We start from the raw sequence: 26,292 nt of genomic DNA, 5'->3' as shown, positions 1-26,292 counted from the left end.
TGCAAATAACTGCTGAATCAGCAAACCACGTGGTTCAAGCTGAACCCCAATGCAAAGACGTCAAGTTCAACCTGAATGCCCAAGAGTTCAAACCTCCGAGAGCAAGCTTCTCTCCAGTGGTCACTGCCTCCTCCACACCTCTCCGGTAAATGCAATCATATCATAATTGTGAAATAGCTTTTCCCGAATTTCGAATGTCAAAATGTGCATACCCCCAGGCCATAATAATCTGTCTTTGAGCTCGTGCATGCATGAACAATCTGCCATGATGATCTTAGTATTATCATTGTACATGTACGGGATTGATCCCCATCCAGAACTACGAAACTAGCTGGCAAAAAGGACATCTAATTATTATTGCATATTGAGAATGCATTTTCAGTTGGTTGTATAATTGTTGCTTAGCAGTGGACTTTATAAATGCTCTGTAGTACCCAAAAGGACAACTCCCCTAGAAGTGTCCTACTGGAATCAATATTAGGAGTTTTCACACTTTTTGTGTTTGGCCAGAGCCATTTGTTTATGCACAAGTCATATTTCTGCCTGACTGGGCCTTTGGGCCTTAGCCTTGGGCCTTGTCTGAGACCATGTTGGAGCCAAAGCTCCGTTCTGCAAATTGTGATTATGCTTATTTATATGCGTTTGTTAATTGTTAGTTCTAATTTGTGGTTTACGTGTCTGTGTCCATGAATAACTATTTGAGCATGTCAAAAAATGCAATTCATAGGACAGGAATGTTGCCACCAACTAATGTGGGCCCTGTTTTAGTACTCCTATAAAGGCTAGAGTATTGGTTATTGTACGTTTCAATGTACACCCATCAATAGCTTTATCCCAGTTTTAATGTTCACGTTTGCTGCTCTGCCCCGAAAAACGTGAAATGTTGCACCTCACCTGCTACGGTACATGCTAACACTGTATATCACTATACAACCACTTGAATGCAGATAAAGCACAATCACTCTTTTTATTGTCTCCCTAGAAGTTAAGTAGCTAACTGTTCTCTGTTGCACAGGATGAGTGCTGACTCGGCTTTGTTTAAGTCCAAGAGCAAGAAATCAAAGTGGCTCGACTAGTGAGTTGTGTCACGTCAGTTAGTGTGTAGAGTTGTAGTGATCGATACACCTGTACATACGTTTTCTTGCAAGTGCCTACTTAATCTTGTCACTCTATAGGGGTTCTATAAATTATAGAGTACAGTAGTAGTTTTACTGTTTCACTGGAAGTATAATTATGTAGTGCAATAAAGTACGTGTCTATGATTCTACTAAAACTCTTTTCTCAAAAGTTTCAGCCTATAGTCTAGTTTTATTTTATTACTCCCGTTACTTGCTTAGCCAGATCATACATACTATTGTACACTACTGCTTACTATTGTATAACACTTTGATTATTTGTGTGGGTAGGCACTTCAGCATGTAAGTACGTACATATTGTATACCAGTACATGTGTTGTGTGTGGTGTCCCTTTATCATAGTTGAGCCATTTTGCAGTATAAATTATAGCTACTATTATCATGTGATTTTCTCACCCCTTACTTCCTAAGCCCTCAAACTTCCACTCAGTGTGACTATGACCATGTGACTCTTTAACCCCTCAGTTCCCGAGCCCCACCCCTCAATGTCTGACTCGGAAGAGGAGATAGACTTTGTATTCTGGGAGAAGGCGTCCACCCTACCCTCGGACAAGACCCCAACCAAGGACCTGAACTTGTTATGAGACTGTTAAATATTATTTTATCTGTTTTTGTACTATTTTCTGGCAATGTAATTATGTATGTACCACTTCATGTCATCATAATAACTATAATTTTATGCGATAAAATTCTGTTGCAACTTAATTTTCTCAACATGATAAAAAATATCAATATCGTTATAAACTCATCGCACAATTAAAGAGAAACAATTAACAAAATAACTAATTAGCACTTATAGAGAAGAAATCAACAGTTTGAATACTAGTAAACGGTTTTGTCAGTCCTCCGGCTACAATGACCTCTCCACTAGGAAGTACTGAGCATGTGCAGCTGTATCGTGCAGTAGGCAGGTCTCCCACTTTCACCCACCTCCTGGTGTCAAGCTGGTAGATGTGGATCGATGAACTTGGGTTGTCTCTGTCATCGCGTCCACCAATGGCTAATAGTGACCTCCCAATACTGAGAGGAGCTGACCACACGAGTGGTACTTCTTGTAAGGTCTGCCAGAGAGTGGGTGTGTCCAGATTGGAAAGGGCCTTTGCAATGAGTTCATTGAGGTCGACGTGGTGCACTGTCTTGGTTGCACTCCCAGTGTGATCGTACCCTCCCAATAGGTAGAGGGTGTTTCCTATGAGGGTCGATTTCAGTACTGATCGTTGGTTAGGTAGTGACTGAGCAATGTACCATCTTCTTGATGCCACGTCCAACACCTCCACAGAGGAGGTAGGTTCTTCATTACGCCCACCAGCTACAATGATGTGGTTGTTGAAGGAGACAGCTGTTGAGGAATTACGAGCAATGTTCATTGGTGGGTACGGGTGAGTCCATTCCCCTGACCCAAACACTGCAAGCTGATTGGTGCGTTTCTTGTTACTTGGATCATATCCTCCAACCAGCACTAGTCGATTAGCGAGTGATGTCATAGCGAAGTACATGGCAGTGTACTCTGGTAGTTTGGTCCATTGATCTTGCTCGAGCTTCATCACTGTACACCTGTCACGATCATTGTCTGCAAACCCTCCACCAACATACACCGTGTCACCGATAACAACACTCTGTACCGAGATGCCCATCTTGATTGGCATGTCTTTTCCTCTTCTCCATTTCAGAGTGAGTGCAGGTCTCAACTCTCTGGGAGGGGGACCCTGAATAATGAATGAGTGTAATTAGGATAGTGTCTACTAACTAACAAGCGAGTGTTACTTGTAGCAATAATTGCATGCACACTAAATCACTTTCTCTAATTAGCCGCAGATGCATTTAAGCGTCATGTCGGTATGACGCCATAGACGCATTTTTGTGTCAACCGCAGTAATCCGGCTTCTCTCTGCATGCTCTAAAGAAACCAGGGAGCGGCTGCTGCTATTTTAACGCTACTACTATGTCCAGTTACTGTTCAGGTAAGTATATAATTATGCAGTCAAAACTTCGTACTGTGCAGAAAATATTTTGGCAATACACGCTTGAATATGTAGCTAGTTTACAAATTAAATATTAATTATTGGCATGAACAAACACTATCAAAAAATTATATAGAGCTACTAGCATGGCTAAGAGGCCACACTAGATCAGTGAGGAGGTGCTGCATGAAATTGTAGGCTACCCACTAGCTCTGGGACCTGCACAGATTGACATAGAAGACCCAGTAGCCAGAGTACAGCAAGGTAACAGAGATGTGCCAGTCATGGAGGGCAGTGATGATGAGTTTTCTGATTGAGAACAGTTTGGAGAGGAGCTTGAAGGTAAATGCAACAAATAAAATGGCTTCACTCAATGTATAGAATAAAAACAAGAACATCAAATACCCGGTACAGTACAACAATAATTACAACATTAAATTATCAAAAATGTAGATCTGGATAGGACATCGACACTGCATGAGCTGAGCACTGTTGTGAACGTCCTACCACCAACGTCAACCTTCCTGTACATGGCATTGTCTGTGCGCGTGTATGCGTGTAAATGGATGTGTGTGTGTGTGTGTGTGTGTGTGTGTATGTGTGTGTGTGTGTTTGCATACGTATGTGTGTGTGTGTGTGTGTTTGCGTGCGTGTGTTTGCGTGCGTGTGTTTGCGTACGTATGTGTGTGTGTGTGTGTTTGCGTGCGCGTGTGTGTGTGTGTGTGTGTGTGTGTGTTTGAGTGTGTGTGTGTGTGTGTACGGGAGTGTTTGTGTATGCTTGTATGTGTGCGTGTGTCTAACCGTGTATTCTACTCTTGACAGAGGCGACTCCAAGGTACTCCAAAAGGGACCCAGTGGCAGTGCATAGTGTGACAGCAAAGTATCAGCAGTAGCCACAGACATCAGACACTTTTTATATCTATTGTTAGTTACGCAAAGAATTATAATCGTTACTGATGGTAAAAAAAAAGTTTTTCAAGGCTCGAAGAACAAAAGGCGAGGCTATTATTTTACTATTCAAGGGCTATATAATTATAATTACATAATAGGTTATACACACGAGTTCTAAACATAATGTTAGTGTAGTCAACAAACGTAATACGTATCCTGGCTCACCTCGCTGCTACTGCCACTGTTCCTCTGTTCACTGTACATACGTGGCCCCACCTCCGGATTATTGGATCCAGTCACACCTACATGTAGTGTACGTACGTACACAAAGAAGGCTAATCAATGCTGCTTAGCACTACTAATTCTAGATACAACTACTATCTACCATGTACAGTCAGTACCAGAGCTTCTAGCGATTCTACAAACGCATGCAACAAGTACAAACAAGTACTGTAGCAACTACAACCGGTTGTACTTTTAATATTAATTTTATGGGCCTGATTTTAAATAAATTGAAGTCTATGATAGGTGATGCAGGCCCTAAAGTAGACTCTAAACATTCAGTAGAGTCAACATACAGCTTAGGAAGCTTGTACTCACCTTTTTACCACTGCCACTGTTTCTCTTTACACATAGCTGCCTCAGGTTATAAGCCACCGTCCCCAGTACCTTGTGTAGCTGCACAAAAAAACGCTAAGCAACGCTTCTCAGCACTACAAACTTTACAGCTACGTCCTATATACTTACTACAATAAGTATTAGGCTGTATGAAGCTTCTAGCGAATCTAAAAAGCCATGTAACAAAGCAGTATTATACGTAACTACTACTTACCGCTTGACAGAAGCAGATCACAACCAATCCTTCGAGATAGTAAGCGATTCGGGCATCATCTTGTAGATCTTTGACTGGTCTTTCTTCCTAGTCTAACTTGCACAATCAAAAGTCGACAAGTTACAAACAGTTTTCTAAGAACTGATTAAATTTGTGCATTTTTAAAAAATCAATATGGCTGCGGGGGTGTTTCGCAACGTGACGTCATGGCGTATATTCGGTTAACACATGAGACAGCATCCATGCATGTTAAGGTACAATACTATTATTGCTGTGGGAATCTCATTATCACACTACATGTACGCACCTTCTTGACTGGTTGAGTGTTCTTGGACTCCCTCTTTGTTGCCTCCACTGTGTCCGAGCCTCTTGTATCTAAAAGAAAGATTATAGGATATCAAGTTGGCCAAACACTCATACCTTTAGTGTCCTTCATTTGAGTGAAGGTTGTCGTGCTCGTTCTTGTGTCTTTAGACATCTTCTCAACACCTTCTAGTTTGAGTTTGCTCAGATCCCTGTACATGACATGTACATACTTGTAATTATATATTCATTATAATATATATAGGGCCTACGCTTGTTAGTTAATTAACTTACGGTATATAATTATTATAATTATGCAGGAGTACGGGTATATAGTGCCTCTTCAAGAACTTACTGTTCCAGCAGTAATGTCTCCACCTCATCCGTACTTCCACAGGTGAGAACTTTGACCCCCATCGCACTGAGAGCAGACTGTACAGTAGGAGACACTGGGTAGATACACTTGGCAACAGCTACAGTGATGAGAAAGTGGAGCTCCAAGCAGCCTTGTCTGACTGAACTGAGTTGTAGCGCTGCTCTTTGTAGACCAAGGGCTTCAGCAATTCTCGGAATCAGCCTTTTTACATACTCCAGTGTGGCTACTCGCTCAGTGCACTTGAGAACAAACATTTTAGCCGTTTTGATACGAGATATTGAAGAGAAAGCTTCGGCCGGAACTTCAAACACATTTCGCTGGCAGAACTCATTAAGTGCAGAACAATACTCACGCAGTTGTGTTCGGTCGTCTGGTGATCCCAGCAGCTGGATGAGGTACTGCACTATCTCATAATTGAAGGAGATGAAAGCACGTAGAGTCATGAAGACTTGGGACAAATTTTTGGCATTTTCAATCTTTTGCTTATCTTTTTCCTCAAGGACTTTAACTCCAATCCCGTCGTTGAAAGATTCGAGGCTGAGAAGAGAATCTTTAATCTGATCCAATGGGATCCGTTGGTTTTCAAATGATCTTTGTATAATTAGAGTAAAAGCAGTGAACCTAATAATCATTTCTCTTGTATCACGTATGAGCCGATCCTCTAATTCAATTTTAACATCATCATCAAGGCTAGAGGTGTTGAGGTGTGGGAAGCTGAAGGACGTCGGAGCCTCTGGTGGAGGTTGCTGGTGTGGGGGTGGAGAGAGTTGCGGCTGTTCAACACGGCTGGTCGCAGTCTTGTGAAGCTCGTAACTATCATGTAGCTTCTTGACAACATCGTCAGTAGAAGGGCCAGCAATGGCAGCGATAAAGTCGTGGAATACACTGGGATTGAGCTTAATTTGATGGATGATAGTATCCAGAATCTTTCGAGATTTATCCGAGTTCATAACTCCATTTAGTCTAGAGTACTCGAGAACTTCATCTGGTATGTAGCCATTGGAGAAGAGGCTATCAGCGTATGCAGCAGGTTGAGCTTTGAATGTGGACACCAATGCTTCAAAGTTCTCTTGGAAGGACAGATACTCTGGAGAATGGTCGGGGGTTGCTTGAGTGGCCATTGACAGTTAGCCTGTGAGTGGACCAGGGCATTTCATACAATGGCATATGGTGCACATCAATTTTAGCATGTACAATCTAAAAGGCTCATTATATTATTCAGTGAAGTTAAACTGAGACTATTGCAACTTTGAGATGGGCTATAGAATGAGATATGAATCACGCACTCACCTTGGTGGCTACTCACTCCTTATAGCAGGGGCGGATCCAGGATTTAAGGAAGGGGGGTTCCTATAGTACTTCTTGTCCGCAAAGCGCGGGCAAGAAGTTCACTCGGCGCGCAGCGCCGAAATTTTTGTGACCACGCCCTTTTTAAAGTACCACGCCCACTAATTAACCCTCATGTTCTCCCTCATGATTTATAAACACAGGAGATGGTTGTGACTGGAGGAGAGATAGTAGTGGTCCCCAGTGGAAAGACAGACGGTGGTGGCTGGTGAAGAGGAGACTTCTATAGACTTGTAGAACTTGACCATCAATATTATTAATGATTATAGCAATTATACATGTAAGTATGCAGTGTCATTCAATATGCAGTGTCATGCACTCTCCCTTACCTGAAACTTTCCTCTTCTTACACCAGGAGTCAAGGATTCATGGCTAGATATAATAATATTATCGCTTGACCACGGTGCAAATCAATGTGGCTGCAGTAGCCAGCCCCACCCTCTTGTTATGTAGAGAGAACCAGCCCCACCCTTTTATTATGCAAAGAGAACCAGCCCCACCCTTTTATTAGGCAGAGAGGACGTACTTTGTCACGACAGTACAGCTATAATATAGCTAGCTAGCTAATATATACTAGCTGGAAGGGTAGTTCGTACGAACCCAACGAACTACCTCTGGATCCGCCCCTGTATAGGCCCTAGCTAGCTCTATTAAAGTCAAGGGATAATAGATAGGAAGTGAACTGGTGAAGGACCCACAAAACCACTGATAATCTCAGCTTCTCAGTATTATCTCTCTACAAGATACACCCCCTTTCTTATGAGAGGTGAATAGTGCCAAAAGAAAACGAATTTGCTGTGTTAGGAGGCGGTGTTTACTTGGTGGCGGCGGCTTAACCTCGAGGGTGGCGGCAGGTGTCAGTTGTTGGCGGCGGCTTTATGGCAAGCGGTTTGTAACATAAGTATTATTATGACGTTGACGTGCTTTACAGCATGACGTGAGGGCCTTACGGCCCTCATGTCATGCTGTAAAGCACGTCACGTAATGTAGGATGTGCAAGGAACCGCGCATGCGCAAAATGGAAAAGGTATGTGGACCTCCTTGGAGCACGAGTGCTACTGCAGTTATACATGGTGGCTGGATGTCCCTCTATATCAGAGACTGTTAACTCTCTTTCCTGATGTCATGGTGTTGTGATGATGCAAAAGGTGTAAGCGGCTCAACTTTAAATCATAACGGTTGATGTACAAACAGACAGTGGAAGCCTTACTCTCAACTCTTCACAAGTGCAGTGCAGTTTATTTTTCCCCTCAATCATCACAACACTGATGTATATACTAGCATTGGTGAATGTGCTATTTGGCTGGTTATTAATCTCCTTGTGGAGGAAATGCAAGTGCCCTGTGAAGAAACCTTTTACAGTAGCTTTCTCAACTGAAGGCAGAGCCTCTAAAATCGGCTCCCTCTCTGACTACACAAGACTGTGGTGATCTGAATGATCCACAGAGGAGAACACTATCATGAGGTGGGTATAAAGTATATTATGTGTGTACAGTATCATCGACTCTCGCTATTCTGGCTCTCTGAAGTACGGCCACCTCAATATACCCGCCATTTGGTTTGGCACGGATTGCTAGCTATAGTTGTTTATACTACACACTTGCCTTGAAATGTATACCTGCCAGTTCTGGCTGCCCCTAACTATATGTGATATATACGTTTTTATTTTTATTACGGCCGGATGTGACGTTTTGGGTGTAGTTTGGCAGACAAGAGCATTATCTTTGCACCGCAAAATCATTCAGTCATTAGATTCGAGGTAGGGTCGTTTTAGCCGTGGCTATTTTCTGAAATGTGGCTACCTCGCTATTCTTGCCAAGCTCCACTGTCTAAGTGTGGCTGGATTAACAATGTATGTGCATGGTATTGCATGCATGTGTGTGTGCAAATTAATAAAGTGTGTTTTATCGTTGTGTTTTCCATTCAGGTTTTTGAGTTGATTGAATCATAGATTGAAGAGTTAGAGGGATAGGAAGCGGAGTGGTGCACGTGATGATTTTACATTGAATCTGCAGTGGAGCCTCGAAAATTATCCGCGTTACTCCCTATGAATGAGGCTATTAAGCACATTTTTGCCGGGTAACTCCCAAAGCTGTGTTTCCTCGAGAAATCATCTCTTTCAGCAACTTATAACACGCCTAGTCCATGAGCCACGTGTAGTACTTGCTAATGACTGACCACACCCAGTAAAAAGAGACTTTCCAATAAAGTTATATATGTTCCCAAGGCTGTTTTAGAGCTATTGGAACATGTAACGTGTAAGCGTGCTGGTTATGACTACTACAATAGGTATAGACCTTGAAATATAAGTGAGTTGCACGGACTAAGCACAGTTACTTGTAGTTTATTATGCACTGCATGGGTGTAGAAATAGATATTGTTGTGGTGGCCTCGATTAAACTGCAGCGTATATAGCGCAGATGTTACTCGAGATACCAACCGTTTCCTATCCCTATAACTCTTCAATCTATGATTGAATTAAGCTGTTGAGATGCATGGTAGTGTGCGGCCATTTATAATAATAATGCTGTATCCAGCGTGAGTTTTTAAGCCTTGGCTATTTTCTGAAATAGCAGCTTGCCTGATAGAGTGGACATGGTCACTATATAGGTAGATTGTTGTGTTAAGATCTGTACGCTTATATATAATTATAATTATGCTTCGATCAAGTCCAGCTCATGCAGTAACGATTGGTCTATAGATACAATAATTATATTTAATCTGCTATAATTTATTTATACCTTTTACAGGAAGCTAGAATTATATTAGCTGTTCCTGGTATAACTGCATTGATCACCTAAAAAAAGCTTGCTGAATGGAACCTCATGCACAGACTGTCAGAGCTCACTTCACTTTGCATGGTCCAGTGATAGCTATGCATACACGAGCTGATAGCACCAGATTCTGTGATGGCAGTCCTAAATTTAACTTGGCCATTTTGGTCCACTGCGCATGCACTGTGTAAAAGCTCATAGCCATGGCAGCAGAACCTAATTTCATATACGCACCAGATTCTAAATTGAAGTTGGCCACTTTGGTCCACTGATCCATCAGCAATTATGTATACCAGGTCTAAGATTTGTTGATTCACCTTATAGCTGCTACAATACCATGCATATGCACCCTCAATAGCCTTCACTCCTTATCCAATGTGCAACAAGTATCCAATATGAATGGAAGTGTTAGAACTAACGGTTCTTAAGAATTCCAGGTAATAAAGATAGAGAAAGAAAGCAAAGCAAATCTGAGTACCTGAGTTTCTTTAAAGTGGTTTGTCAGATATTATGATACTGTTGAAATTGGTGTATAGGACACTACCAACAAGAAACGATAATCTGTCGTTTAATGGAATTATATATATACACAAGGATAATAATAATCGGCAACTGCTAAAGCCGCTATATATAGAAATCCTGGTAAGACTGCAATGTTATGCTATATTTTTAGCTCATAAAATTAATGTTCACTCTGGAATAATAAACTGTATATAGTAACTGAACTCTAAACTCGTTGAACCTATTTACTTATAAATCTTATAAATTATTATTATGTATATTTTATCCTCACGTGATTTTTGTGTTTATGCCATGCTAGCCTCGTTGTTTGCCTAACTGTTATAAAAGCGAAAACTCGGCCTGGGATCGAGGCTAATGCCATGGTAAGACTGCAATGTTATATATTTTTAGCTCATAAAATTAATGTTCACTCTGGAATAATAAACTGTATATAGTAACTGAACTCTAAACTCGTTGAACCTATTTACTTATAAATCTTATAAATTATTATTATGTATATTTTATCCTCACGTGATTTTTGTGTTTATGCCATGCTAGCCTCGTTGTTTGCCTAACTGTTATAAAAGCGAAAACTCGGCCTGGGATCGAGGCTAATGCCATGGTAAGACTGCAATGTTATATATTTTTAGCTCATAAAATTAATGTTCACTCTGGAATAATAAACTGTATATAGTAACTGAACTCTAAACTCGTTGAACCTATTTACTTATAAATCTTATAAATTATTATTATGTATATTTTATCCTCACGTGATTTTTGTGTTTATGCCATGCTAGCCTCGTTGTTTGCCTAACTGTTATAAAAGCGAAAACTCGGCCTGGGATCGAGGCTAATGCCATGGTAAGACTGCAATGTTATATATTTTTAGCTCATAAAATTAATGTTCACTCTGGAATAATAAACTGTATATAGTAACTGAACTCTAAACTCGTTGAACCTATTTACTTATAAATCTTATAAATTATTATTATGTATATTTTATCCTCACGTGATTTTTGTGTTTATGCCATGCTAGCCTCGTTGTTCGCCTAACTGTTATAAAAGCGAAAACTCGGCCTGGGATCGAGGCTAATGCCATGCATGTGTTTTCTGAAATAAGATTTAATTTGTCACTGGTGTCTCAGAACTAACTATGGTCCTATAAATTATAGTTGTCAGCGCATGCTTAAAATTTTCATTGTATTTGTGTCGGCTAATTAACCAATAATACATTGTATTATAGAAAATTCACAGATACCGTATGCCGGTGGAAAATTTCGAGGTGTTTTTTAATTTCGCGTTTTTTGTGGGTGGCTGCATGCAGAACACGAAAATTAGAACCCGTGGAAGGCTTCATATGCGCATGCAAGATAGGTGCCACAACACCCTACTACCCGCGAAATGTTCTAAATATTGAAAATTTTCCACCCGTATGGTACATATAGTATACACATTATAGAGAGCTGCTTCACAAGGAGAGTTGCCATGCAGTTGTGCTGCAGCATGATTATAGTGACCCAGCTAGGGCATGTAACTTCATGGATGATGATTGAATGCCTCAAATTATGAAGGTTTAGCAGGCTGCTGGACCTCTCTGATATTCTAGACCTCTATTTGTAACTCATAATTTATGTTTGAGAAAGGTAGATTCTCTTCATGGCTCTGAGCTGCCAGAAACAACACTCGAATGAACAGGTATACATATACACTCCAGTCCTGTGAGTATAGGAAAGATTACCAAAGACAAAAAGAGGGTTTCAACCTTACCTCACACTATCCAGTCTCCTCCCTTAGTAGAAAAGAGGAGCACTGTTGGGATAGCTGGATATTATCATTGCTCTTGTGCAGAGAAGTATAGACATTCTATAATAATATATGTGTACATGCGATGTAAATTAAATGTGTCGTATTAAACAGGTCATTGTCAATCCCCCTGATGATGGCACCACCAAGTCCTCTAGCTCACATGCACTCTTCACTTCATCCACCATAAGATAATTATACCAATAATGGATCTAGATCTTTCCAAACAAAAATGACTTGATATGATAGAACCACACAACAAATCTGACCTTGACGAGCTTTAATTGTCAAGATTTGTAGCCTCCTCACTTGTTCTTCTGTCTTCAGAATAATGTTTTCTAAATAATTAAGAGCCATTCCAATCGATTAATGATAAACGGGATACTGACTGCTAGTACGATAGTACACGAATATAAATGTGAACAAAAATATCCATTAGTCTAATTTTTAATCTACTTGAATGACTGGCGCATGCATGCGCAGACAACTAGTGCAGGCCTATAGTTGTTCACCTAAACGTTATAAAAGCGAAAACTCGGCCTGGGATCGAGGCTAGCTATAATATAAAGCTACGACAATTCAGATGTAGATTAAATTTGGAATGTACCTTGCCATGTCTTGAACATGCACACGCATACATTGCATGCAAAAATAGTTTTTTTATGCATGAGTCTAATCTATAGCTACACAATTGTATTGGCCGCATCTCCTTTAACACGCAGGAAGAAACATCAATGATCATTAACTCTATCTGCTGCCATTGACTATAAGTTGGACTTACTATTCCTCACGAATACTAAACTATTAATTTTTATCTTTACACTATATACTTGTAATAATTTATACACTTGTACACCTATCTCTGGTGGTGTGTTAATTGTTATTACTGTTGTAACATGCATGATAATTATTACTACATGTTTTACTTCATTGAAAGACATAAATTTCTGTCATTTTAACACTAAAATACGATGATGCATCCCATATAACATATGTGTTTTTGCTGTGCTATAGCTAGCTTACTCTCAGTGTCATCCTTCATTTCAATCAATCACCTTCATGGATGTTCATAATAATTATATGATTATCGTCAATTCTAACAATAACTCCCTTTCATTATATAGGTAGTATTGTTTTGGCTTATAGCTATGTACTGCATGCATACTCTCATTAATCATTTTTCATGTTGATAATTATGAGCTTTGTTTACTGAGCATCACAATGGCATGCATCAAAATAATAATTATGTAAGAATAACATCAAAATTGAGTCATCATGGTCATGTTTTATACCGTAATCGTTAACATAAACTGCAAAACTTGTTCATACAAATCAATGCCAAACTCATCAGAAGGTGCTAACGGATTAACAGCTTGCTGTAGGAGAGCAAAATTCTCTGAACTTAGCCTTATTGGCACCTCAGGCACAACTATAGAACGTCCCTGAGACGGGATGGGGCCTTCCATATCAATTCCATATTCTTCCTCCACATTCTCAAAAAAATCCAAAGCTGCGAGTCGTGCTGCAAAAGTAGTGCCCCTGTTGTAAACAACTGGTGTGGAGACTTACGGTGTGCAGTTCGGATTGAGTGATGGTTCCATCCACCAATGAACAGTGCAAGTGCCTGATTAATACGTGGAATGAACACATTATAATGAAGGGAATACAGATGTGTCTCATTCAAACAGTCTAATAGATCCACTTGTTCCATAAAGTAAAACAGCTTGTAAAAGAGAATAGTCACAGCGGTGCATGTCCCTCCATATAGTCGCTCTATGCGTTGATTATGGACCGAGGCTCCTACAATCACACTCCTCATATCATGTCCTAACATGTGACGTGCGACCAATACATTTTCCCCACCTTGGTCCATTCTTATAATTATACGAGATGGCAGCTGATGCTTTTGAACTGCACACAAAAATAATTCGTACACGGTTGACGATTTATTATTGCCACAACACTTCAAGAAAGTCACCAGCCTACTGCAGCCGTCAATGCAGCCACGAGTGACGATTCTCCATCTAATAAGCTTATGATGTGAATCTGAAACAAGATAATTCAACCATAATTAATTTTAATGTGATGAAAATTAGTCAATACTATAATGAAAGCACCGCGGGTGCTGACGCCTCGATGGAGATGCCAAAGCTACATAACATAAAGCTACTAATAGCTTTTATACACATGATAAACATTTTTGATTTTGCTGCATGCAAACTTAGAGTGGGTAATGATTGACCATGATTATTTAAACAATAAAACAATCGATGCCAAAAGTTCAAGTCTAAAATTAATGGCTGCATCAGCAGAGCCTTGCAGCTCTCTTCTCACTCTTGTAATGCAGCTACCAATAGCTAGCATTCTAGTGCAGAGCTAACTACTAAGTAGAGTAGCAACACTCGGTAAATAAGTTTGGCTACGTGCCCGGCTTCTGAAAAGACTGCAATGGCATTCCAAGTAAGCAAAACTAGGCGTAACTCGAGAACGAAGCATTATTTTGCAAATCCACGAATTAAAATCCAAGTAAACATGACTATAGAATCCTATAGAAACTCTTACTTGCACTTGATTGCAGTCTACACACACATAGACACACAAACGTATACCTCGCTTGCGCATGCGCACCGAGGCATAATAATGGTCTAACTGGTTTGGGTTTACGGGGCTGCCCAGGGTAATTAAAAGCGTATCACATACGGATCAGTAATTGCACAGGGTTCAAACAACAGCTGCGGCTAAAAATATTATTAAAATTCCTGAGAACGGCATCATAAACGATTAGGTTACTCGTATAAGGGATTAAGAACACTCATAACAAACACAGGCAAGGGCCAATTAGAAGCCTTGCCATTGCTTGTTACTCGTACTACTTGATCAGAGGCTGCAGCTATATACGATATTTTGCTAGCAATTAGAATTCGAGAGACCAGAAAGGTGTTCATTACGTCTACTAACGCTCCAGTAAAATGAGACCGCTTCCTTTTTTGCCTTTGGAAAGGGCTACTTTTAACCGTGCGTAAAGAATCTCACGCACGGAATAACTCTTCTTTGATAAGAATACACAAGTCACAAATTAATACTCGCGCTTATTTATTAATGTTACCATGCAGACTCAATTACAAACACATCTATGGCTGCTTGTCGCGGCTAAATGTTTGGCATCCATCCACGCATTATGTAATTTGTGGTTAGTTCTACGCTGGGACAACTCTTTGATAAGTAGCATACCAGTTCAACAGGAAGTGGTTTAGCAGGTAAGTTCTTTTCACCTGCACAAACTCAAAGTCTACCATGTGAAAGTCTACACTAAAAAGCTGCTACTTAGCTAGCAGCTACTGTAGATACCAGTATCAATATGACTCAGAGGTGATTACGGTTAAAGTTTATTGAGGCTACTATTTGAGAGCGGCTTTTATCGCACTGAAGATGGGGATTAATTTTAGAGGCTACTACTATTTGAGTGTGGGCTTTATACAAGGGCAGATTTTGACGAATATCAAAAGGATGATACCGTATATTTATTCGATCTAAGGTGACACTTTTAAAGCCTAATTTTGGAGGTTGAAAAATTATGTTGAAGTCTTGGTGTTGCATATTTGATCGTTGTTTCTCTATAGAGGCTATATAGTTTGACCTCTATTTAGAATGTGACATACAAAAATATTGTCAACACAGCAGTCGCTACAGTATAGCCGGACCACGAATATTTTACCCAGCGACCTTGACTACCTTTACCTGCAGTGCAAGCAGAAAATAAGATCCACGAATGGACTTCCTCCCGCTCCCCCCCTAAACATCTGCATTCAGGAATATGGAAAGGCAATCTCAAAACCCACTAGAATTTATCCTAGATTGACCTTCGAATGAACACCAGTCATGTCTCTGTTATTAATTATTAAACAGGGTGTTAAAATAATTATGGTGACTTTTAGACCCCCCTTATTTCCACTCGCTACTTCAAAGTCCTGTAAATGACACCCTGCTGACTAAATAACCCGAAATAACCTGCTATACAGTACTTTTAGAGGTTACAAAATTGCATATTATGGAGGGCCGTGCATGTCCCATATTTGGAGGGCTGCTTTACATGGATACCTTTAGCTATTTTCCAACAATCAACATCAAGCTTTTGGGAGACTTAAAGAAGGCCTGTAAGGCCTTAAAGTTATTGCGGGGGACAAGATTAATCCCTCTTTCCTATTTTTCCTATAATTATATCTACATGTATATGGTTCCAGTTTTCAATATGCATTTACAAAAACTTGTACAAATAATAATTATACCCACCAATATGCCAGAGGGAGTTTGGACCAGCAACTGAGTAAGGCTATCGTCGACTAAGACCACCCATCAATCTTGAAGCTGCACTTAATGGGTCAGATGACCTTAGAGAACATCGGACTCTATCCCTTGACATTAATCCCATTCTTCTCAGCCTTCCACATACCATCATAATGACTCTTAACGTCGGGGATTCTGAATGAATTTCCTTGACAATTCTATTGAGCTCATCATTTGATAAAGTTGTTGCAGAGTCATCCAGCAATTCAAACTCAACTCGTCTTCTGTATACACTAGTAAAACATGTATTACTTATGTTTATCAGTCAAAAACTTATCATACAAGACACACCCAGCAGGGCCGCAATTTCAGTCTAGTTAAAATTTAGTGATGATAGGTACACTAGTTGTTCCTTTTCAATTTCAAACTTAGGTCTTCCTCTTCCCAAGATTCTTCTAGCAGCTTGATACTGGAATTTGTTGGTTTCTACATCCAACATCTCTTCATATTGCACCCACTGTCTGTGTACACTTCTCAGGCACTCTAGTAGATGAGCCAAATTCGATTGATTACTAGCTCATCTTCTTCTCCAACTTCAGAACCCCCTTGCAGCATTTGATCAGATAGTTGCATGCAAGTACTCAGACAAACTTCTAGTCTTGACAAAACATAGTCACAAAATTCTCGATTCGCTATTCATGTTGATGTTCTGTGTTCTCTAGGAATCTACTGACATCAATAAAGTATTGACTCCATGCTCCAAACAATTCATCCTGCTCAGCCATTCTAGCTAGCTAGCTTGTTATGAAAGCTAAGGCATGCAAGGTTGCTTATGCGCATGCGCATATGAAAAGGTTATAAGGTCACATACGTCATGCTATAAGGTTATGTACGCCACGTTATAAGGTCACGTACCCATACGTACGTCATGCTGTATGCCACGTTATAAGGTCACGTACGTCATGTTATAACATTCAAACGTCATAACGCCATCATTTCTTTATGTTACAAACCGCTTGCCATACTACCGCCACCAAAAAACACCAGCCGCCATAGATAGAAGAAGGAAACAGCCTCCGCCACATTCGAGGTTAAGCCGCCGCCACCTTCGAAGTTAAGCCGCCGCCACCAAACAAACACCCTCCTTTTGGCACTACTCACCCCTCATACTTTCTGTAATAAAAATGCTGAATCAGCAAATCACGTTTTGAAGATGGCCAAAATCTATTGCCTGGGCTGGAGCGGCTGGAGGCTTTGTCCAGTCCTATTGTGAGTCACAGTGACATAGCCAGGACCATGGAGAGAGACCATTGCTGAGGAGGTGGGAATGGCAAGTTCCTGACCAATCAGATGATCCTACATGACGAAGCTGCTCGTAAAGATGCAAGTCTGATGACAAACTCAGGATGATGAGTGAGTGATAGTGTTGTTATTTAATAGCCTGATAGGATATACCTACTGTCAACATTTTCATGTACACTGTTCCTATAGGACGCATTTGATTTTGTTTGGATGGTCCGGAAAGCTGTTTGAAACTGTGTGTTGAAGAGTGCGCCAGTAGACTACCATCATGTAGCAAGCTCTGACAAGGGCTCTAATGACACGAGTATTTGACCTTATAGCCAGGGGTCGTGTTATCACAACGAGCATTGCAGCCTATCAGATTGCTCAATGTCATATTAGCCCTGTAATTGTAACCGCACTTACACTTCAGGGATTGAGTACATTATATTCCATAGTAGCTAAAGCAAAATTTAACCACATTATCTATAACGATATTCATGTTTGGTAATGTCATTATTATGATCCATATATTCCGCTGAGACGAGTGACTGATAAGCAGTTGGCCAGTCGCTCACGCTACGCGCCAGTCTACCTTTTTTATACCCTCGAAATATACCCGCTATCTACGGTAGCTTCTTTATAGTGCATAGTGTGCTTAAATCAATATGAAATTCATGCCCAAATTGTGGAAAATAAGCGTGGACAATATTTAAATAACACGCATAAATAACACGCATAGTTTAGTACATGCGCGTGTACGTGTACTGAGTTTGCGATTCCTCAGGGCCATGTTCAAGCTGAACCCCAATGCAAAGACGTCAAGTTCAAGCTGAATGCCTAAGAGTTCAAACCTCCGAGAGCAAGCTTCTCTCCAGTGGTCACTGCCTCCTCCACACTCTCCGGTAAATGCAATCATAATTATTATAATTGTGAAATAGCTTTTCCCGAATTTCGAATATCAAAATATGCATACCCCGGCCATAATAATCTGTCTTTGAGCTCGTGCATGCATGAACAATCTGCCATGATGATCTTAGTATTATCATTGTACATGTACGGGATTCATCCCCATCCAGAACTACGAAACTAGCTGGCAAAAAGGACATCTAATTATTATTGCATATTGAGAATGCATTTTCAGTTGGTTGTATAATTGTTGCTTAGCAGTGGACTTTATAAATGCTCTGTAGTACCCAAAAGGACAACTCCCCTAGAAGTGTCCTACTGGAATCAATATTAGGAGTTTTCACACTTTTTGTGTTTGGCCAGAGCCATTTGTTTATGCACAAGTCATATTTCTGCCTGCCGGGGCCTTTGGGTCGTAGCCTTGGGCCTTGTCTGAGACCATGTTGGAGTCAAAGCTCCGTTCTGCAAATTGTGATTATGCTTATTTATATGCATTTGTTAATTGTTAGTTCTAATTTGTGGTTTACGTGTCTGTGTCCATGAATAACTATTTGAACACGTCATAAAATGCAATTCATAGGACAGGAATGTTGCCACCAAACCAGTGCTCTGTTTTAGTACTCCTATAAAGGCTAGAGTATTGGTTATTGTACCTGTAGAAACTGGATTATTAGCGCTTACTCGATTATAAGCCCATGCTTAACTGCAAGTTTTTGATTAAGGTCATCTGTATTCCTCCCATTTCTCTCTATAATTTCATGTAATAATTATTATTGAATTTATGATTTTACTAGTTACCCTTATTTCTCTGCACACACACACACACACACACACACACACCCGCCCCCTCACTCACCCCTACCACAGAGACAAGGCGACTGTCGAGTCCTCAGCCTCTGCCCTACAGGAGCAAAATAATTCCGTTTCTGCTTGTGTCACCAAACTGGAGGTAAAAGTTTACGTAAGGACTTTGAGAAGGAGCGGAAAAATGAGTACAAAGAGAAGTACCTCTCGCTATTAGGTAAAGGTCCTGTTATTTACTTACTGTTATTATAACGTGTTATGTTAGGTAAGATCTTAGTGGAGCATACTAGGTAAAGGGTCATCGTGTAGTATTTTGTAAAACAGTCATCATAATCCTTAGTTTTGCTGTATAGCGGCTCTTGGGCTATCAGAAATGTTCATGGGGTCTAATATTCACGTTTCAATGTTAGGAAACCACACCCATCAATAGCTTTATCCCAGTTTTAATGTTCACGTTAGCTGCTCTGCCCTCGAAAAACGCAAAATTTTGCACCTCACCTGCTACAGTACATGCTAACACTGTATATCACTATACAACTACTTGAATGCAGATAAAGCACCATCACTCTCTTTATTGCCTCCCAAGAAGTTAAGTAGCTAACTGTTCTCTGTGGATGAGTGCTGACTCGGCTTTGTTTAAGTCCAAGAGCAAGAAATCAAAGTGGCTCGACTAGTGAGTTGTGTCATGTCAGTTAGTGTGTAGAGTTGTAGTGAAGCTTTTCTTATTCTAGTCACTCTATAGAGATTATTATAGAATACAGTCAGGTTAATTAATGGACTCCATAGCGGACCTATGCCACCTCTAGAGTACAGCTATACTGTTTCACTGTATATCTTGAAGTAACATTATAATCTAGTGCAATAAGATACTATTAGTGTTATGATTCTACTAAAACTCGTTCTCAAAAGTTTCAGCCCTATCTAAGTCTAGTTTTATTTTTTTGCTCCCGTTACTTGCTGCTTAGCCAGATCATACTATTGTACCGTATAGCATGTAATTTTCGTGGGGCAAAATATTCGTGGTTTTCGTTTTCGTGGTTGGAGGTCTGACCATGAATATTACCCACGAATGAAGCGACCATGCCTACCTTTACCTGCAGTGCAAGCAGCAACCACGAAAATATTACCCACGAAATGTCTCAATATTGCTGAACCACGAATATTTTGTCCCCTGAAAATTACCCGCTATACAGTATAACACTCCTCTGGTTTCTATAGATCTTTATTATTTATGTCAACAGCCGAGGGTAGCACTTCAGTGCTCTAGTTCTAATTGTAGATTGACTGATTGATTTGTCTTCTGTACTATTGTTTGATTTTTCCACCCCTCATCTTTTCCGGCCCCTAGTTATGCGGCCATTTTTCAGCCCGGCCAAGTGTTGAGGAGACAAGAAGAGGCACTGACAATGGAGGTAGAGGTACAGAGTACGTTAGCTGGAAAATGCATTTGTGTCATACTTTGTGGAGTTCCTTAAATTCATTCAAGGTCAGCTATAGTGTGTCCTACTTGAAGGTGTGCAATGTACAATCATGTACGACCCCCCCCCACACACACACACCGTTAGGCCTACTATGCTGCTAAGAAAGAGAGGGGCCTCACGTAAACTGGCCACTCAGTGTGACTATGACCATGTGACTCTTTAACCCCTCAGTTCCCGAGCCCCACCCCTCACTGTCTGACTCGGAAGAGGAGATAGACTTTGTATTCTGGGAGAAGGTGTCCACCCTACCCTCGGACAAGACCCCCAACCAAGGACCTGAACTTGTTATGAGACTGTTAAATATTATTTTGTAGTATTATTATGTACTTCGTGTCATAATAATATTATTATTAACTTATTATTAATTCTGTTGCAACTTCTTAATTAGAACATAATAAAAAATTTCATATCGTTAACGCACAATATATATTAAAGAGAAACAATTAACAAAATAACTAATTAGCACTTATAGAGAAGAAATCAACAGTTGGAGTATATGCAGTAAACAGTTTTGTCTGTCCTCCGGCTACAATGACCTCTCCACTAGGAAGTACTGAGCATGTGCAGCAGTATCGTGCAGTAGGCAGGTCTCCCACTTTCACCCACCTCCTGGTGTCAGGCTGGTAGAGGTGGATCGTTGAACTTGGGTTGCGTCTGTCGTCTCGTCCACCAACGGCTAATAGTGACCTCCCAATACTGAGAGGAGCTAACCACACGAGTGGTACTTCCTGTAAGGTCTGCCAGAGAGTGGGTGTGTCCAGGTTCGAATGGGCCTTTGCAATCAGTTCATTGAGGTCGACGTGGTGCACTGTCTTGGTTGGCCTCCCAGTGTGATCCCACCCTCCCATTAGGTAGAGGGTGTTTCCTATGAGAGTTGATTTCAGTATTGATCGTGGGTTAGGTAGTGACTGAGCAATGTACCATCTTCTTGATGCCACGTCCAACACCTCCACAGAGGAGGAGGTACGTTCTTCATCATCACGCCCACCAGCTACAATGATGTGGTTGTTGAAGGAGACAGCTGTTGAGGAATCACGAGCAATGTTCATTGGTGGGTACGGGCGAGTCCATTCCCCTGATTCAAACACTGCAAGCTGATTGGTGGGTTTGTTGTTTCTTAGATCACGTCCTCCCACCAGCACTAGTCGATTAGCGAGTGATGTCATAGCGAAGTACTTGACAGTGTACTCTGGTAGATTGGTCCATTGATCTTGCTCGAGCTTCATCACTGTACACACGTCACGATCATTGCCTGCACGCCCTCCACCAACATACACCGTGTCACCGATAACAACACTCTGTACCGTGGTACCCATCTTGATTGGTATGTCTTTTCCTCTTCTCCATTTCAGAGTGAGTGGAGGTCTCAACTCTCTGGGAGGGGGACCCTGAATAATGAATGAGTGTAATTAGGATAGTGTCTACTAACAAGCGAGTGTTACTTGTAGCAATAATTGCATGCACACTAAATCACTTTCTCTAATTAGCTTAAGAGGCCACGCCACGCCCACCAGTCTAATAGAATGTACAGTACGATTATAAGAGATCAAAGCTTCTACTATAGCTCTGCAATAATATAATGGTGCATTTTGTCTCACCTGTCTCTGCTGTTGAATGATGGCGTCTCTCCTGACCAGCTCAGCATCTTTGTGCTTAATCTGTTCCCCGTGTGTCTGTACAGGGGAACGTTGGTGGAAATCAAACACAGACGTGAATAACATTACAGAAAAATCTACAACAGAACGAGACAATCTTCACTAAAGGAAGTACATAATTATAGGCACACTCAAACGGATGTGTAGTTACGGCTTAACACATGAGATAGCATCCATGCATGTTAAGGTACAATACTATTGTTGCTGTGGGAATCTCATTATCACAGTACATGTACGAACCTTTTTGACTGGTTGAGGGTCCTTTGACTCCCTCTTTGTTGCCTCCACTGTGTCCGAGCTTGTTGTCAGGTCAGCATCTAAAGTAAAAGAAAATCGATACCAACATAAAATGATTTTTCTGTTAGAGCTAGGAGTTAGTGGAAACGTAAAACACATAATTATAATTGACTCACAGATGTCCCTGGCAGATGGTCTCCTCGTCATGTCTTCTTGCAAGCAACTGTCGATAAGCTTCCTTAACCTGTGTGTGTGAGGGATCTGGGCAACATGGAATAATCGATCCTTGACTGATTTGATCGTCTCCAGCTTGCAAACAATTTGCGTCACAATCACCCCATAGGAAAACACATCCAGGCTGTTATCGTATTTCTTCTCTTCCAATCGTATAGCCTCGAGAGGTAGATACCCCATACGGTGACCAATGGCTGTGAGAGTGTGGCTAAGCTTGGAGGGATCGTATAGCCGTGACATGCCAAAGTCGGATATCTTTGCAACAGGCATTGGTCGTGAAAGATTCAGCAAAACGTTATCACCACAGAGGTCACGGTGGATAATCTGCTTGCTATGAATGTAGGCCAGACCACAAGCTATGTCTTTGGAGAGGCTAATTTCACATTCGCTAGTGAGGGACTCTTCATCAAGGCCAGAAAAATAGGATCTCAGATTGCAATCCATCAGCTCAACAACGAGGATTGTACTCCCTGATTTGGGGTGCTTGGCAGTCGACAAAAACTGAACAATGTTTGGGTGCTGGAACGACTTGAGAAAATCACTCTCACGATCAATTGCATTGCTAGCTTCTTCGTCTTTGGCGATTGGAATACTTGCCTGCATCTCCATAGCATCGTGAAGCAGCACTTTGACTGCACAAATCTCGCCCTTGTAGCTGCCTTTGAAGACTGCTCCAAATGCACCTTTACCGAGAGGCTTGTCTAAGAAAACAGTCAAATCATCGTTAATCTTCTGGCGGGTTTGGTCAACTGTACAACATTGTGTGTGTGTGTGTGTGTGTGTGTGTGGGGGGGGGTGAATATTATAGCAGCTAACGAACTAAGCATTATGACTGTATGATTCCTGTGCTGAACTAGTGCTTACCCTCTGACTTCACATCAGTAGGATTGCTTGGACCAGTAGACTGTAGATGATCTTTCTCGATGGTCTGGGCTATGTGAGCTTCACCCACGATGGGACTGGTCAATGCCTCCACCATCTCTTTCCAGCTCTTCCCTCCTTCATTAAGCCATTTAATCAAACCCTCACGATAGCAGTCATCAGGATTGTTGCTCCATTCTTTCCCGATGCTGTGGATTGTAGCCTGGGGTACGTCAAGAATAAGCAAGATGTTTCGCCACTTAATTCGAGCATCAAACGTGACGAGGTACAATTTCTTTAGATCTGCTATTGTGAGATAGTCCGACATCTTCTGTGTAGAGTGTGGAATAAGATAAACAATGATAATTATGAAGGTACATGTAATTATGTATAAATATTTGGTGTGTGCAAATTATATCATCAAAACCATAAATACCGTAGATCTATATGCAGAAAATAAAACAGTGCTGTCTGCACTTACTGATAATAATCCAGAGCTACAGTATCTTCACAGCTTGATACCAGGCACGATACAGAAGTACAGGACAACAGTTAGCTCAGCTACAACGAGACCCGCCCTGTTTCTCTGCAGAATAAACAATAGCTGTCACGTGCGATAACATTGCTAAACCACGTGGCTGATCTTTCACTGCACTTCCATAGCTAGCTAGCTAGAGAGAAGAAGAAATTATGCTGTCAATTTTGAAGCTCTGAGCAAGTGGTCAAACTATTTGTCTGTATTGGTGGAGGCTGAAGACATGAGTCCATGGACAGGGACTACTGAGGAACCTTCATCAAGAACATTAACAAGGTACAGTTATTCATAAATATTAAATTACAAAGCGAGAGGTCATTTCTTTTTGGAGGTTTAGAAAAATTCCTGGTGTCGCATATTTAGAGGGTCGCATCTAATTGGAGGTTACTCTACTATCCTCGATTACAGGATGCTTAAAATTATATTGTTTCTAGCGGCCTGGAATCGAGGCTGTGGTTTGACCTCTATTTAGGACGCGACATATAAAAATAATTGTCACACGCAGCAGTCGCTACTTTTAGAGGTCAGAATATTACCTAAGATCGAGGGTGTCGCATATTTGGAGGGTGGCCTTAAATTGAACAAGTACGGTACTTGTGTATAATGTGTAGTTGGTTATAATGTGGACCCTAACTTTGGTCTTGTACATGATACCCAGGTATGTACCCACACAGAGTTCACACCAAGTAACATAAAAGCAAACACTTAAAAACTGTTTTAATACAGAGATACTACACGTAGGAACAGAGCCGACCGACGTGGAGACGGTTACTATCGCTACTGAAGAGGTGGTACCCAGTTCACAGTTTGAGATAGAGATAAGTCAGAGTGATGATGGGGAGAGTGTGGAGCAGCTACAGGCCAGTGACTTGGGCCCTAACTTTGGCCTTGTGCATGATACCCAGGTAACACACACACACAGTTCACACCAAGTAACATATAAAAACTAGCACTTAAAAACGCTTTTTTAAAGGTATCCGGCTTCTAAGACGTTTCGTTTTCGTATTATTTTCGCTTTCGTATTACATGGTTAGAATTTGCATGATGGTAACTACCTCCCAAATAACGAACACACACACACACCACACACACACACACACACTTGTTGTTCCTGCCCACTCACACAGGAGGTCCACACGCTAACTAGCGATGATGGTTTGCCCTCTGACATGACCTCTGAGGATAGCTCCACCCTCAACGCTATAGGCCACGAATGCAGCATGGTGGACAGACCACCCCCTTTCAGAGTCTGGCCAAAAATTAATGGTGAATAAAGAAGGCCAAATTTATCAGTGTGACGATTGCTTTTTTGCCAAATCCAGAAGTTATAGTCCTCGATAAGTTATCCAAGTGCTTGTACGTACTAATTACATGTAGAACCATGAGTATTATTGCTAATATTTGAGGTTTCTTGGAAGTGGTGTTGAGTTTTTACTATGTTGTTGTGTGTGTTGAGGTCCTCTGTATGTGATGATCCCACCATCCAGTAGTGCTGAGATACTGCATGCAATGGGTCGACCTATAGCACCCAAGATGAGCGGGATATCAACTATGGATTATCACACAGCCGACCCCATCGTTCAAATGCAGTTGTGAGTACACAGTTCATGTGATTGCCTACCTCTGCATAACATGTATGACAGTATGTGTTAGGGAAAGCATCATTCTTGCTACATACAGTATTACTAGAATATTTTGCTCGTAAAAACCTTTGCCAATTAGCAACAAAGTTGATCCTTTGCGATTGTGCTAACTATTGCGTTCTGGCAAGGATCGTGTGTATTTACCCGAAATTAGGTTTTGCGATTTTATTGTTTAAAAATTCGCATATGCTCATAAAACATTCTAGTAATACGGTAACTGTGAGGAGTGTTGTTATTATGGTGGTTGGTTTGCAGGTCTGGGGATATGGCCGCCAACAGGGAAGCTCAGAGGAAGGCTACACACAATGAAGGTGATGCAAATTCAATACTGAAAGTTAGAGTGTACAACAGATGTACATGTACTTATGTGGTCATAATCAAATAGAAGCATTTCCCACAAAATACAGTTAACGAAGCTTTAATATCAAATCTGCCACTTCTAAA

At 40.9% G+C, this 26,292-nt stretch overlaps 2 protein-coding genes and 1 long non-coding RNA gene across 5 annotated transcripts; 1 reads left to right on the top strand and 2 right to left on the bottom strand.

Moving 5' to 3' along the window:
- Nucleotides 1–19: 19 nt before the first annotated feature.
- On the top strand, nt 20–21,090 carry LOC135352348 (uncharacterized). 2 transcript variants are annotated; one of them, XR_010399749.1, is made up of 4 exons: nt 17,240–17,621; nt 18,277–18,394; nt 19,266–19,419; nt 19,754–21,090. It is a non-coding gene; the product is annotated as an uncharacterized LOC135352348 (long non-coding RNA). The 2 variants fall into 2 exon arrangements; XR_010399748.1 differs by lacking the exons at nt 17,240–17,621; nt 18,277–18,394 and adding an exon at nt 20–145.
- LOC135352317 (uncharacterized) lies at nt 1,851–7,469 on the bottom strand. Its single transcript, XM_064551488.1, has 5 exons — nt 6,790–7,469; nt 5,479–6,631; nt 5,241–5,335; nt 5,128–5,195; nt 1,851–2,842 (listed from the first exon to the last, which is right to left on the bottom strand). Exons 2-5 carry the CDS (start codon nt 6,618–6,620, stop codon nt 1,919–1,921), a joined length of 2,229 nt encoding a protein of 742 aa, XP_064407558.1. The 5' UTR covers nt 6,621–6,631; nt 6,790–7,469; the 3' UTR covers nt 1,851–1,918.
- Nucleotides 21,061–24,289, bottom strand: LOC135352318 (serine/threonine-protein kinase pakG-like). Of its 2 annotated transcripts, none has more exons than XM_064551489.1 (6): nt 24,152–24,289; nt 23,674–24,001; nt 22,752–23,558; nt 22,579–22,655; nt 22,282–22,356; nt 21,061–22,071 (listed from the first exon to the last, which is right to left on the bottom strand). In XM_064551489.1, the coding sequence occupies exons 2-6, from the start codon at nt 23,996–23,998 to the stop codon at nt 21,139–21,141; spliced, it is 2,217 nt and encodes a 738-aa protein (XP_064407559.1). In that variant the 5' UTR covers nt 23,999–24,001; nt 24,152–24,289; the 3' UTR covers nt 21,061–21,138. The 2 variants fall into 2 exon arrangements, with proteins under 2 accessions (XP_064407559.1, XP_064407560.1); XM_064551490.1 differs by having other exon boundaries at nt 23,674–23,998; nt 24,152–24,270.
- Between the last annotated feature and the right edge of the window lie 2,003 nt (nt 24,290–26,292).

Source organism: Halichondria panicea, chromosome 1 (genome assembly GCF_963675165.1).
Source record: "Halichondria panicea chromosome 1, odHalPani1.1, whole genome shotgun sequence".
Lineage (NCBI taxonomy): Eukaryota > Metazoa > Porifera > Demospongiae > Suberitida > Halichondriidae > Halichondria > Halichondria panicea.
This window is presented reverse-complemented; position numbering and strand designations above follow the sequence as displayed.

Excerpts from the sequence above, each read along its gene's own strand:
- LOC135352317 (XM_064551488.1), bottom strand. The coding sequence starts at position 6,620 with ATGGCCACTCAAGCAACCCCCGACCATTCTCCAGAGTATCTGTCCTTC. Across the intron at positions 5,336-5,478 it reads GAGACATTACTGCTGGAACA|GGATCTGAGCAAACTCAAAC; the intron begins GTAAGTTCTTGA and ends TGTCATGTACAG. Across the intron at positions 2,843-5,127 it reads ACACTCAACCAGTCAAGAAG|GGTCCCCCTCCCAGAGAGTT; the intron begins GTGCGTACATGT and ends TTCATTATTCAG.
- LOC135352318 (XM_064551489.1), bottom strand. The coding sequence starts at position 23,998 with ATGTCGGACTATCTCACAATAGCAGATCTAAAGAAATTGTACCTCGTC. Across the intron at positions 22,656-22,751 it reads ACCATCTGCCAGGGACATCT|ATGCTGACCTGACAACAAGC; the intron begins GTGAGTCAATTA and ends CTTTTACTTTAG. Across the intron at positions 22,357-22,578 it reads ACCCTCAACCAGTCAAAAAG|ACACACGGGGAACAGATTAA; the intron begins GTTCGTACATGT and ends TCCCCTGTACAG.